This window comes from Cyclopterus lumpus, chromosome 13, assembly GCF_009769545.1.
Source record: "Cyclopterus lumpus isolate fCycLum1 chromosome 13, fCycLum1.pri, whole genome shotgun sequence".
Classification (NCBI taxonomy): Eukaryota; Metazoa; Chordata; class Actinopteri; order Perciformes; family Cyclopteridae; genus Cyclopterus; species Cyclopterus lumpus.
The window spans coordinates 608,464-629,655 of record NC_046978.1 but is presented as its reverse complement, the minus strand read 5'-3'; the positions used below and the strand labels follow the sequence as shown (position 1 = coordinate 629,655).

The following is a 21,192-nucleotide window of genomic DNA, read 5'->3' as shown; positions in this document are numbered from 1 at the left end:
TGTAATACTAATGTATCAATGCACAATTTTTGAAAGTCAATCCCAACCTGGGGATCAGGCCCACTCCAGAGAGTCATGGGATCTGAGTGGTCGTCAGACGATTAATCAGAATCAGAATCAGAACCTTTTATTGCCAGGTATAGTTTCACATACAAAGAAGTTCTCATGGTGGGTGGTGCAACATTGGACAATAACATTAAACAATCAACACAGTGCAAGAATTGAACCATATTAAATGTACAGAAGAATATAAAATAAAGTGCACAGACTAACAGGTAACAGTACTTTAAACAGTGTAATGTAAGTGTAAGTGTAATGTGGTCGGAAAGAACACACAAAATGTGAGTTTTGCAAATCAAATGTATTCATATTTTGGATTATTTTCTATCTTTGCTTTTTGTGAAATGTTGAAGTGTTGTTTGGGCCTCAAACCATTATCTTATTAAAACCATATGAGTAGTCTGGAGTGGAAATCATTCTTCTGTCCCAATCTTTCCTAACAATAGCCATCTAAAATGGGACGGGGGGTTTGTCTGTTCTTTTGTGGACCACAAGCTAAAAAGGTTGGGATCCACTTGTTTAATCTTTAACAATGCACTAGGCTGAATTTAGGTTGAATCTTAATCTGAATAGTAACTAAGGACTACTCCTGTCATATAAATGTAGTTGAGTAAAAACACAATATAATAAATAACGTATGCTACTTTGTTATATCTATCTATATACAGTGCAGTAAAGTATAGTATATAAGAAAGACATTTAGTTTCCCTTTTACCTGGTGTAAATTAAAAGGAATGCACACAATATACTAGGCTAAACACAAGTAAAGTGCAATAAACAACAGTAAAGGCAGAAGAGTGTTGGGCTTCTGATACAGTTGCATACAATTAAATAACTCAAGTAAAGTTGGAAGTTATTAAAAATGTTACCTAAGTATATGCATACATGCATTGTGAATAGGAACTTCCAACCAAGATGAATAAATAAATAAATAACTGCGCGCCCAAACATTACAGTAAATACAGTATGAGCAGCATACTGAGGAGGATCAAGCCCAAAAAAAGAGAAACCCCCCAAAAATGAGACGATGAAATCTCGCGAGATTACCACTGTAACGGAGGACTGGGGCTTGGTCTTGAAGTTTTCAGATGCATCTGTAGATGAATCATAACAGCATCAAGATGTCGGGACGAACAGGCCGCGCTGAGACCCGAAGTCGGGCTAAAGATGATATTAAAAAGGTCCTGGCAGCCATCGAGAAGGTGCGAAAATGGTATGTAGGCTGTCCGGGGGTCAATATGGAGGGAAATGTATTAGTGACTGTAGCCTGATATCTGCTGCGTCGCTCAACAAACTTCAGTCGGAAAAGTTAGATGATTGACGGGGCTGCTGACCAATCACTGCCCCAGTTTGACAGGAGAGGCGGAGCTAACTGAGTTTTTTTTTTTTTTTTTTTTTTTCGCGGAGAGCTGTCAATATGGCCACAGCCTCACATGCCGCCGTAATGTAACGACCGTCCCGTAGTCACATAACAGTGACATCAACGAACACATTCCGACATCTATCCTCTCGGGTTTTACACGCTCGCGTGAAGCAAACGATGGCTGCAAGTGAGCGTGACAGGATATCTGATTGGCTGTCATCTCTGCTGTGGACAGAGCGGACACGAGCATGTAGCCCACGTTACAGATTAACGCTATCAAAGCGGACGGTGTAGCGTTGGACCTAAATTGAGCTCATTTTGAAAATAAGTCTCACTAATTTCATTCCCAGGGAGAAGAAATGGGTGACAGTTGGAGACACGTCCTTACGCATATTCAAGTGGGTGCCAGTAACAGAAACAAAGCAGGTGGGGGCCTCTGCCACGTAAAAAATATACACACCCAAAAAAATAACATGATCGCTTCTAAGGATTTACTTCAAAGAATGTTGTTGCATCAGTAGTCTGATTTTACGTCTTTTCTTTCTTATCAGATATATCGCACCAAATCCACAGGTGGAGACGTTAGAGGAATGAAAGATGTGGTCCTGGAAAATGCTAACTCTTTACTGGATTTCACTGGTGAGTTTTGTGGCTGTATTTAATAAAACACTGGAGCCATCGCATGCAGATTGGCCTGCACATGTGTCGAAAAGCCAACATATCGCACAACTAATCACATAAAATAAAACAAATATATAAACTACAACATAAAAACATCTCACCCTGATGTTCAGTACAACTCCTCTGTTCCTCAGATGAAAACAGCAACCAGAGCTTTCTGTCGGATGTCTACCAGTCTAAAATGGATAACAGCAGCAGCACCTCCAGCCCTCCACATACCTCCAGCCTCCGGACCGAGGAATCTCAGCCACCAATGCTGGGCCAGGAGAGTGTGGATGGTATGTGGATGGCTCCCCTGAGCATATTTACACACAATTGTATACATTATTCCTGTATTTTTTAAAAAAGGTACCCACAATAGATAATGTACTTGGCATCCGAGAGCTCAGTGCGGCATTAATGAGGATATATTTCCACCCTTCCTTGTAAATGCAGAGCCAGTTAATTTAGGACAGGAGGGGGCTGATGAGCCTCCCACTCTCATCAAGGAGGATCTTCTTTCATCGGGAGCTGTCCGACAGAGCACCCCAGACACACAGGTCCGCTGAGAATTTATTCCTATCTCTGGGGTCTGTAGCATCGTGTAAAATGTATGTGAACATTTGAGTAACATCGTGTTCCTTTTTTATTCAACAGGAGGAGTTGGAGGAATCAGGAGCACCCCCTTTAAAGAAGATTTGCACAGGAGAAAATTCTGTTCTGAGATAGCTCATTTATAATAATTTTGTCAAAATGCACCAAAATACCTTTCCTCAATCAGATTCGATGAACTTTCAAAAAGTATTCAGAGGTTTTCTTGACATATTTACGCAATCGTTACATTTCAGCAAATGAGAAAAATAAGTATTTACAGCTAAATCTTTGTTCACTTTTAAAGGTCTTTAAAGTATGCTGTTATAAATGCTTTTTTAAATGAATGGCAGGGAATTTTCCAAACGTTGTGTGGCAAGTCACTGCTGTTGCAAGCAGTGTATTTCAATTTACATGCTGTAAATGTTTTTTGGCAACTGTTTCTAATTTACTTGTTATGCAGTTGAGCTTTACGTTTGCATGTATTCTATTGCTACATTTTTTAGGTTTACAGGCCATTTTTAAAAGGTGTTAAATGTGTAGCTTTATGCAGATTGATGTTTAGATGTGCCATTTTTATTAAATACGAGGCACTTTCTGGAACATATTTTCTTTTGGCTTATCACATGCAAGGAAATGCTTTTTTAAATATTAAAAATATAATTTGCCCATGTTTATAACTGCAGACATTGTAAACCATAATAAATGCTACTTTCCAATTCAATTTCAATTAATTAATGCTGCAGTCAATGCTGTGATCTGTATGCACTCGTTATATCTTGTGGCAATCACTCTGCTATATTATAAAGGCAGGGCCTATTGTTTAATCAGACCTGTTCAAAATGGAGACCAGACAATGGATTCAGAAATGTATTCAATAATTCAAGAGGGAATTCATTCCACATCAGTTTTCATCAAATACATAATCAGAATATTGCATTTATATATAATTTAGTATTAATGAGTTAAATAGATCGTATAATCTTTATTGTCATCAGCTGACCTCGAGTTTCTCATCTATATTCGATGCGGGCGTGGTTTATTTGAAGGGGACATTCTAGTGTGACAAAAGACAGGCCACATCAGCCAATGAGAGGCTGTTTCAAAGCAATTCGATGAAGGCGCATGACTGAGGGAGCCAATCAACGCCGAGAGAGGGAGGGTCGTGCGTGCGACGCTGCTTGCTGCCGGGGAAACGGAGTTCCGATTGCGGACGGATTGTGCCGGTGGACTAGAAACTCCCGCCATTTCGACAAGGAATTAACCTCTTGATTGATCCAGGTTACTTTTTTGCAACACTTGCTAATTCTCTCATCCGATAACAAGAAGCTGCGGCGATACCAACACGCAGGGGATACAGTTGGTCAAACGAGAAAAGGGCTAGTTTGCCAAGACTTTGGATTCTTCAGCGCGCGCCATAACCTCCTTCTAAACTGAGCTTTGGCTGTTGCCGCGAGTTTGATTCTCGTGTGTCCTTACATGTTTATTCGGAGGAGTTAAAAGTTTACTAACTACACGGAGGGACGCGTCCGGCAACCTGGTCTACACCCGAGACGTTCGCGTAAAACCAGCATGGCACCGCTGCTACAGGAGAGAAGAAGGATGCGATGAGGCGGGCGGCAAGAAGCGCACTGTTATTGTTTTGCAACGAGATAGCATTTCGGCCCGTTTCGCGTTAGCTCGTCCGCTAACTGCCACACGTTGGAGCCGGGCCTGCCGGCGGTAACGTGAGACGCGCTACAATATTTCGGGGACACTTGCATACATGCTAAGGACATATCATTCCATATTGTTGTACTAGTTTGTTACTGGACGATTACATTCTACCGTTGGCACGCCGTGGCCAATCCGTGGATTAGACATGGCACCGCTTTTAGGCCGGAAACCGTATCCACTGGCTAAGCCGCTAGCCGAGCCACCAGGCCCGGGAGAGGAGGTCTACATCGTCGAGCACACCAAGGAGGCCTTCAGGAACAAAGAGTATCCTTCAACGTGATGATGCTCGCGCTCGACTCAGCCACCCGACATGCTGTATACGTGACTTTTTCTACCTGAATAAATAGATACTCACGTAGTCCCACGCAAAGCGACCGGGGAGCCAACGCACCTAATTTAATGTTACCTGACGTTTGTTTAATCCGGTTCACGTTTCCCCGCATGTACACAACGTTACACTGATGACAAGCAAGCTAGCTAGCTAGTGTTCACACCGCCGAGCGAAGCGGTTAGCCGGCTATTTCGTAAAGCTAGCGACGTCATAGTATTTTGTATGGCTAATATGTCAATGTATATGCGTAGTTAAATACAGAGAGCCGATAAAGACGTGCTTTCACTTTCATCTGTCAGCAACCAACACGAGCGGGGTTAGCTCGCGTGCTGCTAGCGTTGGGTGTCCCATTATGTCACAATAGCTCGTCGTCTTTCAGGCTGAGGATGTTGCTCCGCTAGCCGGAGCTACCGGTGTGACTTTTTTGAGTTTGACAAGAGGACACTAGTCTACTTGAATCGGTTTATTTATTCATGGAAGCACGTGTGTCTAGATGGCTTGGTTATGTTGTAAAAGTAAAGGTTACTTTACTTGTTTCGGCGTCAGTGTTAAAACTTTGAACGTCAGAGGTCCTTAACTGGCAGCAAGAGCATGAAGCCAGTTATGACAACCCAATGTGACGCACGCAGTGTGAAAGTGAACTTTTAAAGTTAATTAAAATGGTTATGTTTTGTCTAAGTTGGCATAAGTTCGAATAAAATTGGATTTCCATAGTGGCAGAGAAAATGTATGTATATATATATATATATATATATATATATATATATATATATATATATATATATATATATATAATTAATACATTTTAATGTCGACATGTCATCACTGCGTGAAGAACAGCTATGTGAAGCACAGGCCTCACGTATACCTCTCAATGTTATCCCATCCACAGTAACTCAGGGAATGTGTCTAACTTTACTCTTGTAGTTATTAGTGAAACCTTCTACTCTCATCAACTAACTACCCATCGCAGTGGGTTAACTTTTTCCTCAGAACTTCTGTTCAGCAGTAGGTAGCCAGGACACTTTTCCAGCTTGCATCACATTGTTATTCATTCCTAGCTCCCCTCACGTTTACCAGTTTTGCACCGTTAATTACACCATTTGTACACTTTTCAGTTTTTAGGGCGTAACCGTGCATTTAGTTTGGTATGTCTGTTTGTTGGACCTCTGCCTCTTTTTATATTTCTGTCAACGACGGACCATGTTTGTCTTGTAAATGGTTAAATAGGGAATAACTGTTTCCATATGACTATTGTAATTTCTTTGACCAAATGCCTACAGAGAGTATGAGGCACGCTTGCAGAGGTATAGTGAGCACATCTGGACATGCAAGAGCACTGGAAGCAGTCAACTCACTCACAACGAAGCATGGGAGGAGGAACAAGAAGTCACCGAACTGTTAGTATGACGCCCTGTTTTTGTGTGCATGTATACGACTATACAACTAGTGAAAAAGGAGCGCCTTTGTCTGCTCTCTGCTGTATAATTATGCTGTTGATTTAAGTTCTGTGAAGAATACATAGGTACAGTTCAGTAGATGGCAGTGCTTTGCATTCAGATGTCTAGTAAACCTATTGTTCCCATTATTTTCTAAATAGATATATACCACTACGGGTTGATTAGATGCACTCAAATGCAGATTAGCCTTTATGACAGCAGCTCGGTAGTATCTCGAAAGAGCCGTACTTTCCCCGTGAAGGTCACACGGCTTGCTGCTTGGCTATGATTGGATAAACCTGGTGCTCCTCCTATTATTCTAGAGTGTGTGTGTGTGTGTGTGTGAGAGATTGAGTCATCCTTGAATCGCTGATGGCCTGGTGAGAGTTTCCTTATTCTGATCTGCAAAAGGGAAGACATAGCCAGATCAAATGTAGAATAGTTCTGCGTGCGTGTGTTTCTGTGTGCGTGTTTCTGTTTCGCTCTCAGCAAAGACGGGACAGAGCATTGCTTAGTTGCCCTGAGCTCAAGTCACTGAGGATCACAGGCTGTATTTAAGCTCTGTCTAATTATATCAGCCAGGAGATTTTTACTACTGGTAAAAATGTTGTTGCCCCGTTATATGTAATGCTCTGATCCCGGTGACGAATTAATTGCAGAAATTCAAACAATATGAAATAAATCATTTCTGGAATAGAGTGCTTAACACCCCTGAAGAAACACACTTTATGTCTGATATGTTAGTTGTCTGTTTGATGAGCATCAAGGCTTTAAAATCAATCAGCATCTTGCTTACTACAACATAAATGTAGTATATTATTATTATTATTATTATTATTATGGGAATGCAAGATCCTAACTTTGTATACCTTGTTCGTACTCAACGCTGACTCATTTCTGTTTGCAGGCTTCAGGAGGAGTATCCCCAGTGGTTTGAGAAGCCAGTCCTGGAGATGGTCCACCACAACACAGTGTCTTTAGACAAACTGGTTGAAATGGCCTGGCTAGAAATTCTCACCAAGTATGCTGTGGATGAAGAGTGTGACTTCCTGGTCAGTTTGACCTGTTCAATTTCCAAACTTGGTTATTTATCTTTGCATTTTAATCTCTTGAGTCGAGCGTTTTTCACCCATTCAGATAAACATTATCCCTAATAACTATTGTCTTTTAGAGGACCATAAAACATATTTGTGTCATCAAATTAGACACTTGGCATTTTTGCTGACCATTTAGTGAATCTTATTAACATGTTTAGATGAATGTTCTGCCTCAGCAGTTGCTTTCTGTTCTTTTGAAAAAGTCTTGAGAAATTACAAACCCTGCTAAGTTGAATTTGACTTGGTGCCAATGTTAAACAAGAGATACCCATCCTCAGTGGTAGTGCAGTGGAAAGCAGGTGTTTAACGGAGAACTTCCTCTTGGTATTCTTAAATTTTCACAAGACCCTTTCACTTCAGGTGGGGAAGGAAAAAAGTTTGCAAGTGAAGGTGGTGAAGATCCATCCCCTTGATAATCCAGAGGGTGAGTCGGGGGAGAAGAAACTTGAAGGTGCCTGTGACTCTCCATCCAGCGACAAGGAGAATGCAAGTCAGGAGAACCAGAGGAAAGAACCTCCTCCCAGAGAAGAAGAAAACAGGAGAGAGAGTCTCAGTGAGTACCAATCAGTACATAAAGAGAAAACAGAACCTAGGTATTGTAGTTGTGCACCATGGATATGACAACTTGTGGTATGATGGTCAGTGTGTTCCTTTTTAAACTGCACAAGTGGTGTATTGGTTGTAGGCCCAGAGAAAGTTTTTTATTTTGATGGAATGTTGTTTTTCCCCTGTTTCACAACGTTTCAACCACTTTTTCTACGCGATTGGCAGGGAAAAGGGTCTTTTTTTATTTATTATTTTTACGTGATATTGTTTCACCGCCTATCAGGTGACCGAGCACGCCGTTCACCAAGGAAACTTCCCATTGCAATGAAGGAAGAGAAGAAGAGATGGGTGATGCCCAAATTCCTTCCTCATAAGTACGACGTGAAGCTCATCAATGAGGATAAGGTCTGTATCTAAACTGGTCTCAGATGAGAAAAAATCTAGTCTTGAAACCGTGACAGTATATTACTTCCATTTGTGGTTCATGATCTTTTGAGGTCTACACAGTTTGAGTTTTTGAATATTCCCCAACAACTTGTCTCATAGGTGATCAGTGACGTTCCAGCAGACAGTCTTTACAGAACAGAGCGCCCTCCAACCAAGGAGATCATGCGCTACTTCATCAGGCACTATGCTCTGAGGCTGGGCATGGGCGAGAGTGCTCCCTGGGTGGTTGAAGATGAACTAGTGAAAAAATTTAACTTGCCCAGCAAATTCAGTGACTTTCTACTTGATCCACACAAGGTAATTTACTCATGGTCATTTTGGTTCCCATATTAGACCATTTTAAAGATATTGCTTGTTCTTGTCTCACACTTCTTCCTTTTTTTTTGTCTTAAGTTTTTAGCAGAGAATCCCTCTGCAAAGCGTAAGAGCTTGTCATCTCCAGAGGGTAAACCTAACAAGAGGCTCAAGACCCCTGACACACCAGGAGAGGATTCAGGAAATGAGAAGGGTGAGAAGAAAAGGAAAAGAAAGAAGGACTCTTTAGGCATGCCCCTTAGTCCAACCATTTGGGGCCACATGCAGGTAAGCTGCCTTGATGTACATTATTGTGTATACTTTATGATGATGGGGTATCTCTTTTTAAAAGTTAACGCTTTGCTTCATGTGCTCACATTGTCTGTATTTCAGAAGATGAATGGCTCCCCACTTAAGATGAAGAACTCTGGATCTCCAAAGAAAGGAGAAGGCAAAGGCTCGGCTCCCTCCACTCCAAAATCGGGCAGGAAGTCCGGGGACAAGAAGGAAGGAAAGAAGACTGGAAAGAGCAGTGATAAGAAGCTCAATGTCCTCAAAGCTTCTAAAAAGGACGGTAAAGCTGGTGCCAAGACACCGAAGATGAAGCAGATGACTCTGCTGCATCTGGCTAAGAGCACCTCTTCTGGGAGCCCTAAGAAGAGAGCCCGCAGTACCGGCATGGGTACGCCTAAACTGGGGAAGCCACTGCACCCTATGGCTCTTCACCTCCTCCGTTACTATAAAGAGAACAAGGGAAAAGAGGACAAAAGAAACTCTCTTTCCTCCCTCATCTCCAAGGCTGCAAAGACCTTGTCCCCAGATGATCGGGACCGGCTGCCAGAGGAGCTCAAGGAGTTGGTGCAGAAACGCTGGGAACTACTGGAGCAGAAGAAGCGATGGGCAGCCATGAGTGAGGAGGAAAAGCAAGAAGAGATGAAGAAAAAACGCAAGGAACTCAAAGAGAAACTGCGAGAAAAGGCCAAGGAGAGACGTGAGAAGGAGATGCTGGTCCGCCGCGAACAATCTCGCAGATATGAGGACCAGGAGATCGAAGGTGGCAAGACTCTGCCGGTGTTCAAGCTTGTAGACATGCCTGAGGGGTTGCCCAACACCCTGTTCGGTGATGTGGCTATGGTCGTGGACTTCCTTCACTGCTATGCAGGGCTGCTAATGCCCGATAACCAGTATCCCATCACAGCAGTGGCTCTGATGGAAGCGCTGGCAGGTGAACGGTCCGGCTTCCTCTACCTGAATCGTGTGCTGGTTGTGCTGCTTCAGACACTGCTGCAGGATGAGCTGGCAGAAGGCTACAGTGAGCTTGACATACCCTTATCTGAGATCCCTCTTACCATGCACTCAGTTTCAGAGCTGGCACGGTTGTGCCTGCGACCATGTGACGCCCACGGGGAGGAGAGCAACCAGGGCTCATTGGACACAGGGGCTTTGGGCGGCTTTGACGATGTGGTGACCAGTGAGTTCTTGGAGAAGCTTGAGACAATCGAGGTGTTTGAGCTGAGCCCCGAGGAGAAGGTCAGCCTGCTGGTGGCACTTTGCCACCGCATACTCATGACTTACTCTGTTGAAGACCACGTTGATGCAATGCAGCAACGGTCAGCCGAGGTGTGGAAGGAGCGTCTGGCAATGCTGAAAGAGGTCAATGACCGCAAGAAGGCAGAGAAGCAGATGCGAAAGGAGATGGAGGTCAAAGGTAGGCAGGGGTTAATGTAGAAATTAATGTAATACGATTTTAATACCGTGATCCTGCGTCTTTCCCCACTCAGATTTATTGCACTTTAAACCTTATACAATACCCAAAAAATATCAATGGAACTTCTTAAGTTACTCATTTATTGTAAATTAGTTTTGATCATTTCAATTGTGAGTCTGTTATTGATATTCCCCAAACTTATTTTGTTCTTTTTTTTTTCTGGGCTCAAAGGCGAGAAAAAAAAAGAGGGAAGTGCAAAGAAGGAGAACAAAAAAGAAGTAAAGGTAGAGCCAGAACCGGAGCCAGAGGACATGATCAGCTCGGTGAAGAGTCGGCGGCTGATGTCCATGCAGGCCAAAAAGGAGAAGGAGGAGATGGACCGACAGAACAAAGGTAAACAAAATGTGCTATTTAAAAAGAAGGCAAGTTGGTTAACTGACAAGCTCGATGGCACATGTACCGCTGTGTAACGCCAATTAAAATGTTGTTCTGTCAGTATTTTGTCCTTCCACCACCACAGATCTTGTGAATTCCATTTAGAGCAAAGCCAGACAGTCTACTGTTCTTTACTTTTATAGCTCTTACGTTTGGTATATTATTTGTTTCTGTGTCATTTTCCCAAAGAGCGCATGGAGAAGGGGGCTGAAGAGGAGCGTATGCGTAAACAGAGGGCTTCTGTAGAAAAGGCCTTTCAGGAAGGTATAACCAAATCCAGGCTTGTCACGCGCAGGACCCAGTTGGGAACGGACAGAAATCATAACCGGTCAGAACACTAGCGTTTATCCACCGATTTTAATGTCAATTTGTAAAACCTAAAAGTAAATTATAAACATGGTTTCTGGATGTTTTTCTTCAGATATTGGCTTTTCTCTGACGTGGTACCTGGTTTGTACATTGAGAAAGGCTGGGTGCACGAAAGCATCGACTACAACTTCACCCCTCCACCTGAGGAGAAACCAGCCAAGCCCGAAGAGGAAGAGGATGGTGAGTCGGCCGTTACTCAGGATTCACAAGGTACAGTAACTTTAGTGTAAGTTACCTTCATCGAAGTGTTTACATTTGTTAAAAGCAATGCATATTAGCTGATTATCAAATCTCAAATATTGGTATCAATTCTGCAACCTTTTGTCTTGCTTTGCTTGTGAGTGGAGTTGTATGTATGTATGTATGTATGTATGGCCATAATTGGTCATTTTGGTCTTGGTTAATGAATGACTGTTTATGTTGTAGGAGCTGAACAGGATGATGGCAGCATAGACGGTGCTATTAGTGAGGGAGCCCAGCAGGGAGCAGCAGTAGACATCTGCATAGAAACTACTGTACCCAACCAAGGACAGAACCTCTGGTTAGAGCTTTGTTTCTGTCTTCTCTTTCATGTTATCCTTTTTTATTTTTACACAATCTTTCATTCTAATATTCTGCCTTTTTGAACACAGGTTCATTTGTGACAACACAGCTGAGCTGGAGGAACTTGTGGAGAGTCTTCATCCTCAGGGGGTTAGAGAGAGTAACCTGAAGGCAAAGATCCAAAGCAGGTGCATACTCTCTCATTATAAGAGATAATTAATTCAACAAATGTGTCTACATGTCAAGCATTAGCTGTTTTTTTTTTTTTTTTACCAGCTGTGCTATTTAAAGCTTTTACATGCTATTAGCTGTTTATACAGATATGCCTTTATTTTGAAATGATCATTTTTTGTGTTGGTATTAATAGCAGCAGCAATCTTTTTTAGGTTATGAAAAGTTTGAAAGTAAAAGTGAAAACAGAACCCCTAGAGCATCTACAAAAAGTATGAACGATGATGTTTAAAAAAAAGAAACAGGCAGATCGGACAAGGTTGTTTTTAACAAAGCCGCAGTCCTGAAGAAAATATGACTCATTCTCTTCCCTGTTTTAGGTACCAAGACGTCCTCCACTCTGTCCATCTGACCCGTAAGGCAAAAATGGGCCTCAGGACCTGCGATGGCTACTCGGAGCTGCTCAATTACCTGCGCAGTGACATCCAGGAGGTAGCCTCACGACTCCAGAAGGGAGGCCTGGGATACCTGGATGACAACGTAGACATTGAAGAGCAGGTAATTAGTGTGTCTGGCTACATCTGGCCACAATATTAGTCGCCTTGAAATGTCAACATTAATGTTCACTGAAGATTCTTAATCTTTCAGTTTAAGTGATTTTGTAGGACCATGTCAGGCTGTAGACATGAAATATATAATGTGCAAACGGTTTTCATTACTCAGATAAGTCTACTCTAAGTGATTTGGAAGAAATGTGTCGTGGAAAACGCATGCAGAAGAAAAACCACGAAGTAGCAGGCAATAACATGTTTAGTGTTGACTTGAGAGTTTACATTTTAAAGACCAATACAACCAGTTTATTCACATACAAAACAGGGGTAAAACAGTTTAACCCTTGAGTTAAAGGTTTTATTATATCAAACTATGTTGGTGAAACAACCAGTTTTATTATACAGTGATATTTTATAATGTAGTATTTCTGTGTGATTTGTAATTCATAAGTTTTCCCCCTGTTTCATCTATTATTCACAGTTGAAAGACATGGAGAATTTGAAAGACTTTGGCGAGTGCATCATCACCATTCAGGCCTGTGTAATCAAAAAGTTCCTGCAGGGATTCATGGCCCCCAAGCAGAAAAAGAAGAAAAAGCAAGGAGGGGAGGAAAGCAGCAAGGCTGAAGAGGTGGACGACGAGAAGAGACTGGCAGAAGAGGCCAGGGTAAGAGAACAGAGTCTCACAGGTTATGTGGTGCATCAACAAGTCACTGGATGTTGTTGAAATATTGGATTTTAGCTGACAAGGTTTGCCGTTATTAAATTCATCATGGTTATAATTCAAATGATTGTAAGTCGCTTTGGATAAAAGCGTGAGCTAAATGACATGTAATGTAATGTAATGTAAATTACGGTGTGTCAATGACAAAGCACCAGTAATAATTATTGAATTGTTTATTTGTAGGAAAAACTGGAGCTATAAACACACAAGAAAAATAAAATTTAAAGTTTGCTCATGAAACAAACTGAATATTTGTGCAGGCAGAGCTAGCACTATTGTAGTCTTTAATCTAAAGAGTTTAATCTAGTCTGTGCTTTTCCTCTTAGGTGGCGACAGCGGTAGAGAAGTGGAAGACTGCCCTCCGAGAGGCCCTGACCTTTTCCCGCATGCACGTCCTGCTGGGGATGTTGGATGCTTGCATAAAGTGGGATATGTCTGCTGAGAATGCTCGCTGCAAAGTCTGTCGGAGGAAAGGTAGGGCTGTTTTCAACTGCTGCCTCACCCATTTTGTCTCAGACAAAGGAATTGGCTGTAAATAAAATGTGCATCACAGGTTATATGTAATCAAAGAGCATTATGCCTTTAGTGAAATAGAAATGCTTTTGTTACAACATGGCTTTCTTTTGTTCGAAAACAGACCTACAGCACCACTACTGGCTCCCGTCTATAATTATTATGGTTTCTTCAGTCAGTCCTTACTCAACAGGTGTGCTGTATTATTGAGTTGCAGTGTGAGCCAAGCAGTGCTCCACTACTACCCTTCTGCTCCCTGTCTAGTGCTCAGGCAGACCCCGTCTCTGCTGAAGCTGATGGAGTCTAGACCCAGATCCAAACAGGGCAGCAGCAACAGGCTCAGAGCAGAACAGACTATTAATGTCAGGCAGGTCTACATACAGAGCAGCCAGCTCCGCAGGCCAACAGGTGAACCTGTAGTGACAAGATGACAGTGAAAGAAAACCTGTTTGCTAGCACAGCTGCACGCACATTTTGTTGGACTTTCAGGGAGTGAAGACGGGAACAAAAATATTGTCATACTGATTTTAAAAAGCTTATTTGAGCTAAGATTTCTATATCAATCTCTTCCAGGTGATGATGAGAAACTTATCTTATGTGATGAGTGCAACAAGGCCTTCCACCTGTTCTGTCTGCGACCAGCCCTGTACGGCATCCCCACCGGAGAGTGGCTGTGTCCGGCCTGCCAGCCCACTGTTGCCAGACGTGGCTCCCGTTCAAGGTAACTGTCTGCCTCACACTTTGTCACCGCTCCTTTGTTGTCGATGTAAACTGTCGTACAACATTGGGGCGACTAACACATTTTTCTTCAATGACTAGCTTATCTGTTTAGAGAAAATACCTTACTTATCATTATAATTAGTGCAGTGCATATAATAAAGTAGGGCATTTACAGTGACAATTTGTCATTTTACATATAAAACCCCATTAGATGTGTGCTTACATGTCTCAATTGGACATAAATTAAGCTAGATGTATTGTTTTTACATGTTGCGTATGCAGATTTCTGATGTGTAAATGTATTTTCCACAGTTCTTTAGGCTACAGCTTGTACTTTCTCACTTTGTACCACTCCAGCCCCAAAACTGTGCAGACAATGTGCTGTCTTTGCAAGTTGAGATTTTTGATTGACAACCTCTTTATTGCAGGAACTACAACGAAGACACAGATGATGAAGAAGAGGAGGAGGAGGATGAGGAGGAGTCTGAAGAGGAGGAGTCTGAGGAAGAGGATGAGGAAGAAAATGACTACAAGGCCATGGGTCACAGCTGTGAGTATCAACAAGAGAAGACAGTCCAGATTTCATATGATGGTTCACCATCAGGGTTTCAACCAGGAGATGATGTTTCAGTCTCTTTTTTTCTTTTTCTTTTTCTTTTTATACATCTGTGGACCAACTCAAAACTGGACTGCTTGCGTTTTGCATTAAAAACGATGGCACAAATAAAAAAGAATACAACAAAAACTTTCCAAAAGTCACAGATTGTGTTTGGCTTTGGAAAATGGGGTTTCTTGGTGCTGAAAGTTGGGAATGAGAGGGATGCTGACAGGGAATTTTGGCCCCTGCCTCTATTGTCTGTGTTTTGTCATGTAGCACAGCTCAGGTCTGGACCTTTTGCTTTGAAGCCTCAATCACTCCGACTTCCCTCGGCGTATGTGACAGGATGATCCCCTTTGTCATTTCAAGCCTGCATGTCACGGATAATGATTAAGAAGTTTTATGCGTCAATGCGGAGGATCGCAACGTGCGCCTAAGAAGAGAGAGCAATAAAGCATTAATTGTTCATTAAACAATATCTTTATTACAATAATGGCCTATCTGCAGGTTGTGTGACAAATTAACAGATATTGGTTACACATGGCAACATTTCAGATATGGAATCTTTTTTTCCACTCTTGCGTATTTTATTTGATCTTTTTACCTCTTGTCTTGATTACCTCATTATTTCTTTACAGTGAGACCAAGGAAGAAAAATAAGCAGTCTTCATCTCGGCAGAAGATTTCAAAAAGTAAACCCAAGAAGCAGTCGTCTTCAAGTAGTCAGAGCAGCAAACCGAGGACTGGCCCCAACAGCCCTGCAGACATTGATGAACTGGTAAGAAACCAGCAGGACAATCTCATGTAAAAGCTACGTCTTAATTCTTAGAATTAAGGAATATACTTAAAGCAGGAAACGTGTGAAGGCCGGAGTTGATCTTTATTTCCGAAACCTTCAGTCAGAATGAATCGGTTTTGTTGTAATTGTGTGTGTGTGTGTGTGTGTGTGTGTGTGTGTGTGTGTGTGTGTGTGTGTGTGTGTGTGTGTGTGTGTGTGTGTGTGTGTGTGTGTGTGTGTGTGTGTGTGTGTGTGTGTGTGTGTGTGTGTGTGTGTGTGTGTGTGTGTGTGTGTGTGTGTGTGTGTGTGTGTGTGTGTGTGTGTGTGTGTGTGTGTGTGTGTGTGTGTGTGTGTGTGTGTGTGTGTGTGTGTGTGTGTGTGTGTGTGTGTGTGTGTGTGTGTGTGTGTGTGTGTGTGTGTGTGTGTGTGTGTGTGTGTGTGTGTGTGTGTGTGTGTGTGTGTGTGTGTGTGTGTGTGTGTGTGTGTGTGTGTGTGTGTGTGTGTGTGTGTGTGTGTGTGTGTGTGTGTGTGTGTGTGTGTGTGTGTGTGTGTGTGTGTGTGTGTGTGTGTGTGTGTGTGTGTGTGTGTGTGTGTGTGTGTGTGTGTGTGTGTGTGTGTGTGTGTGTGTGTGTGTGTGTGTGTGTGTGTGTGTGTGTGTGTGTGTGTGTGTGTGTTGTCTGCAGGTACGACAGAGTTCCCAAACAGGAGTGCGCAGGCAGGTGCTGGAGCTGGAGAAGTGCGAGGAAATCCTCAAGAAACTGATGAAATTCCGCTACAGCTGGCCTTTCAGGTGAGCCGAGAGCATGATCTGTTTGAAGGGACATTCAATTTATTATGGAGTGGCACCAATGTGCTTGACCAGTGTTTACACCCAGAAGTCATAATCTAACAATAAAAAAAAAAAGTGAACGCAATTTGTATTATGTCATCCCAGCTTCACTACATTCAAAATATATAATCTCACTACTGAATTAAAATGAGTGTTTTGTATTGTCTGCTTTACACATCGTTTGTTGTAGTAAATAAACATGTCCTTCCCACAATGACTTGCTATGATCCTGAATCTGTAGTCTTAACTTGGCTCTCATCTCACACTTGGCTCCTTTTTACAGGGATCCTGTGTCCGTGGAGGAGGCAGAAGACTACCTGGACATCATCTCCCAGCCCATGGATTTCCACACAATGCTCGGAAAATTCAGCCAGGGCTCGTATCGCCACGCCCAGGATTTCATGGAAGACCTGAAACTAGTCTTCTCCAACGCAGAGGAGTACAACCAGCAGGGCAGCACCGTGCTCTCCTGCATGGTCAAGACGGAGCAGACATTCACAGAGTTGCTCCAAAAGCTGCTGCCTGGCCTCAGCTACCTCCGCCGGCGTTCACGCAAACGCATCAGCCAAGCCCCTGCAACATCTGAAGAGGAGGAGGAGGAGGAAGAAGTTGATGAGGAAGAAGTTGAAGAAGAGGAGGAGGAAGAAGAAGAGGAGGAACCAAAGAAAAAAATGCAGAATGGCAAATCAAACGGGAAGAAACCCAGAAATGTTCGAGGACAGAAGGAAGAGGAGAGGGAGGAGGAGGAGGATGATGATGATGATGATGATGACAAGAGACGAAGTAAGAGGACCTCTACCACCTCAGGTAGGAAGGATTACAGGGAGCAGGATAGTGATGGCGAGCGGGACACACGGAGAACTCGTCAGCGGGGGGGGTGGAGCGACGTTGGGGGGGCGCGCAGCGAGAAGGACCGGTCCAGCCAGCAGCGACATTCCAAGCGTCAGAAACGCTCATGAAGTCCAGGGTGTTTGTTGTTTTTTGTCATCTCTTTGCTTTAAAATTTCTGTCCCGCTCTTCTAGAAATGATCAAGAGCTCTCCTCCTCCACCACCACACAGCTAGCGGGACTTAATCCTCAGAAGGACTTCTTTTGTGTTATTGATTTTTTTCATATTTTGAAAAACTACAAAAGAAAACTGATTTATATTTGTACCGTGATTTTTTTTCTTTTCTTTTTTCAACCAAGAAATTGAGACATCTGAGATAATGGATGGGTCCTTGTAGCTCTTAATACTCTTTGATTTGAATTTATTTTCCAAGTCGACATCTCACACACACACACACACGTGTAATTTGACTTAATGTTGTCAGTTAAAGAGATGGTGTCCATGTAGCCGAAGCCCTCTGGGAAATCTTTCTTTGTTTAAAAACAACGCTGACAACCTGTAAATCACTCTTACTACTAAGCATCTTGACGCCAAGATTATCTTTGGTCAAATGCCAGTCTATAGTTAAATATGATAGGACTTTTACTAGTTTTAGATATATATTTTCCCCCCAGCCCAGGTGCAGATTTAGTGTCAAAAGCTTGGTCGACACTTCAGGTCACACATGTAGTTGCATCATTTTAGTGCTAACACGTTTCCTCTCGGCTCTTCTCGTGCCAAGATGTTTTCAAAAACATGGACTCGACTTGGAGTCGTTCTTGGTGCGTAGAGCTGACCAGCCTTTCCTCTGTAGTGCCCTGCCACTTTAAAAGAATTGGTACCTCAATGATCCATCAGTTTACACTCCTGTGTGAAGTGCACCTATTATGCCAGCAGCTGCAGGACCAGACTTTATTAAAATTATGTGCATAAACACAAATGTGACATTTGTTAAAAAAAAAAAAAAGGGCATTTCTGAATATTTGATATTTTTTGCACATTTTATTTGGTTTTGTAAATGATAAAACTTGTTGATCTTAATCCCATTAAATACATGTTAAGGTGGCTCTCCTAGTCACTGAAGAGAACATGTCAGTTATCTTACTTTTCATTATCGCAGCATAAATAATTTAGTCACTTATATTTTGCAACACAACCTTAAAGTCGCGGATTTAGTGACACGCGTGAGGGTGAAACTGCTCAAATGAAGGCTTCCCTGCATCTCCTGGTTCAGCCACCAGGTGGTGCTCTCTTCCTGCTCTAAATACTTTTGTCCCAATAGTTTGGTGACGGTGTGCTGTGACTGGTCATCGAAGGACAGGGAGCTTCATAGTGCTGGTGTACTTTGGCTCTACAACTTGTTTTGTAATAACTTCTATGCAGTCAACTTAACAAAAACCTTTTGAATGTGCAGAAGTTTGTGGTGTGGTTGCCAGCGATGTATTTGTATACATATGCTAACAAGGCTGTGGTTGGTTTGACCTCTTCTTTCTGTGCTGTTCAGTGTTTTTTTCTAGTGCGGTTATCATCCTGATTTTTTTAAATTTGTTTCTGATTTCATTTGGCCATTGATGTTTTTTCCCCCCTATTTTTTTTACTTTTTTTTTTTTAATGTTTTTTTTTAAATCCAGCTTTGTTCCTGATCTGATTAACAATTGTTTAAATCACTGTTGTAATTGTTTGACATTTCAACGAACAAACAAAAGGTGACTACCCTTCTCAAGTTGAGACCTGACTGTAAATGCTTTCTTTGTTCTTTAAAGGAACTGCAAAAGTCTTTTACACTTCCTTTTTTTATATATATATATTTATAGTCTCTAAAGCTGGGTTTGGGCAGGTTAGGAGGATTCACTTGTAAAGAATTTCCAATAAAGGCTGTGGACGAAGACCGTAATGCTCCCTGTTTTATTTGAGCTGATGAGTGCCGCCTGGTCAGACAGACACCACTGCCATCTGTAAAGCCTTGTAATAAGACAATGATTGTGGAGGGAAACGGGTTAGCCGTGACTGCCGACTGATGTCTAATTTTACTTTTTAATAAAATGTCAAACATTGTCTTACGCTCTGACTCTTTTCTCAGCCAAATTAGCTTTAAATGTGTTTGAAAGAATCAAAAGTGACGTTGGAGGAGAAATTGCTTCATTATTCACAAAGGAGGATGAACAACTGGGACTTGACCCATGAAAACATTTTGTGGAAAAGGTTTAGCTTGTGATTGAGTTTGGCCTGAATCACTCAACTCAGTCTCTGCAATTCAATTCATATTGAAGGAACAATATTAATATCCTCCATTCATTTGGTTTACAGAAAAGACCAATAGCAGGCTGTGGACACAAGAAACCTAAGATATTTACACAAGGCTATTACACTGTCTAGACTGCCATCGAAATGGGCTTCGATGGCCGTTTATAGAGCAGAATAATTATTTGTCTGCGCTCAGTTGTAGCCAGTTTCACAGGAAGCTCTCCACAAAAATGTGCCCCGTACAGGTGGCAGCAAAGATAACTCGCCACTGGAAAGTCCCAAAGTTATATAGATTATGAATATTGTACGAAGAGTGGGTCTGGGATGCGTGGAGCAGAGGAAAGGGCAAGAAGTGCTGCGTCTAATTTGGCGACAGGTGTCGGGGGCCGAGATAGATCAGAGAAGTAGAAAGTTGGTGGAAACGTAACACTTGATTAGTGACCTTTTACTTTGGTATGTTTGTTTTTTTTGTCCGTGAAAATAAAATCCAATTTTGAAAATAAGAATGCAGACTTATTTGATTCAATTAAACTGACATTCATTACATCTTTCTGCATTTCAAAATAAAAGTGTGTCCTTCCTGTCCATCTTCCCCAGAAATGTTTGCAACTGCAGCATTTTGGGTCATAAAAGAAGACGGAGGCTCACAGGTCACGCTCCTGACCCACAAGGAAAAAGGAGTTGATGGCAGATTGAGGACATTGTGAGTTCCATTGCCTGAAGCGTTGGAGGGAAGTCTCTGCTTTTTGTTATTTCTGAGTCTTGATGCTGACTGAATCGCTGTGACAGCCATCTGGTGTCTGACTGTTTTGGGGAAATGGAGCCAAAACAAACTGAACACTTGCTTGAACTCACTCGCATGATTTGAGTGAACTTCTTATGAACTCGAGCTTCTTCCACATTCAAGGACTAGTTAACCTGAATAATACAATACAGTCGTGATGTATTGAACTTTTAGGTGTCTGGTGGATTTATCAGGGTCTCTCCAAACTCATGAAAGGGGGTTTCAAGTATTGCTCATTCGTCACACTCTGCATCCTACGCAGTGAAACATAGTTGAGCATTAATCACCAAACTTCTACTCCCCGTTGAGGTAAAAGACATCATCTCAGTAGAAGACTAAGAGGTTCAGAAATAGCTACACAGTTACAGGATCTGAAAGAATCCAATATGAGGAAACTTGCTGCAGACATTCATGCCCTCTTTCAGTGCATAACTGGGGAAAAAAACCTTTTGCTTTTTCAAGCGCCAGCATTAGGGAAACATTTGTCCAATACTTTTAGTTTTTGACCAAATACCTGCAAAACATGACTCACCTGTGTTTTGCTTGTGCTAATTAGCAAATAGTAATAGTAAGGTTGACATGTACCATGGTCTCCCTGGTGAAAGTCCTGTGCAAATTGTCAATCGATCAAAAACAACGCATGCATTGGCTTCCTTCATAGCAATAATATGATACTTCCTGTCTTGTAAGAGCAGGTTTGACTGGACAATTATTGGATGTGTGAACGACATCATTTACACGTTCACTGCCCTCAAAATGTTGTTTTTCGACTGGCTCTGAAAACATACTCTACCCTACCGGCTCAGCAACAAA

At 42.1% G+C, this 21,192-nt stretch overlaps 2 protein-coding genes across 3 annotated transcripts; both read left to right on the top strand.

Annotated features, from left to right (window-relative positions):
• Window positions 1–1,115: 1,115 nt before the first annotated feature.
• Window positions 1,116–3,412, top strand: bcl7bb (BAF chromatin remodeling complex subunit BCL7B b). Its single transcript, XM_034547821.1, has 6 exons — window positions 1,116–1,273; window positions 1,774–1,849; window positions 1,975–2,062; window positions 2,239–2,382; window positions 2,540–2,643; window positions 2,741–3,412. The coding sequence occupies exons 1-6, from the start codon at window positions 1,161–1,163 to the stop codon at window positions 2,810–2,812; spliced, it is 597 nt and encodes a 198-aa protein (XP_034403712.1). The 5' UTR covers window positions 1,116–1,160; the 3' UTR covers window positions 2,813–3,412.
• A 407-nt stretch (window positions 3,413–3,819) lies between these two features.
• Window positions 3,820–19,239, top strand: baz1b (bromodomain adjacent to zinc finger domain, 1B). 2 transcript variants are annotated; one of them, XM_034547819.1, is made up of 21 exons: window positions 3,820–4,654; window positions 6,005–6,121; window positions 7,068–7,212; window positions 7,618–7,810; window positions 8,087–8,208; window positions 8,350–8,547; window positions 8,644–8,832; window positions 8,938–10,252; window positions 10,484–10,645; window positions 10,877–11,015; window positions 11,109–11,266; window positions 11,483–11,597; window positions 11,689–11,787; window positions 12,151–12,328; window positions 12,803–12,988; window positions 13,372–13,519; window positions 14,132–14,279; window positions 14,707–14,828; window positions 15,515–15,654; window positions 16,338–16,444; window positions 16,767–19,239. In XM_034547819.1, exons 1-21 carry the CDS (start codon window positions 4,536–4,538, stop codon window positions 17,440–17,442), a joined length of 4,776 nt encoding a protein of 1,591 aa, XP_034403710.1. In that variant the 5' UTR covers window positions 3,820–4,535; the 3' UTR covers window positions 17,443–19,239. The 2 variants fall into 2 exon arrangements, with proteins under 2 accessions (XP_034403710.1, XP_034403711.1); XM_034547820.1 differs by having other exon boundaries at window positions 3,844–3,955.
• The last annotated feature ends 1,953 nt before the right edge of the window (window positions 19,240–21,192 follow it).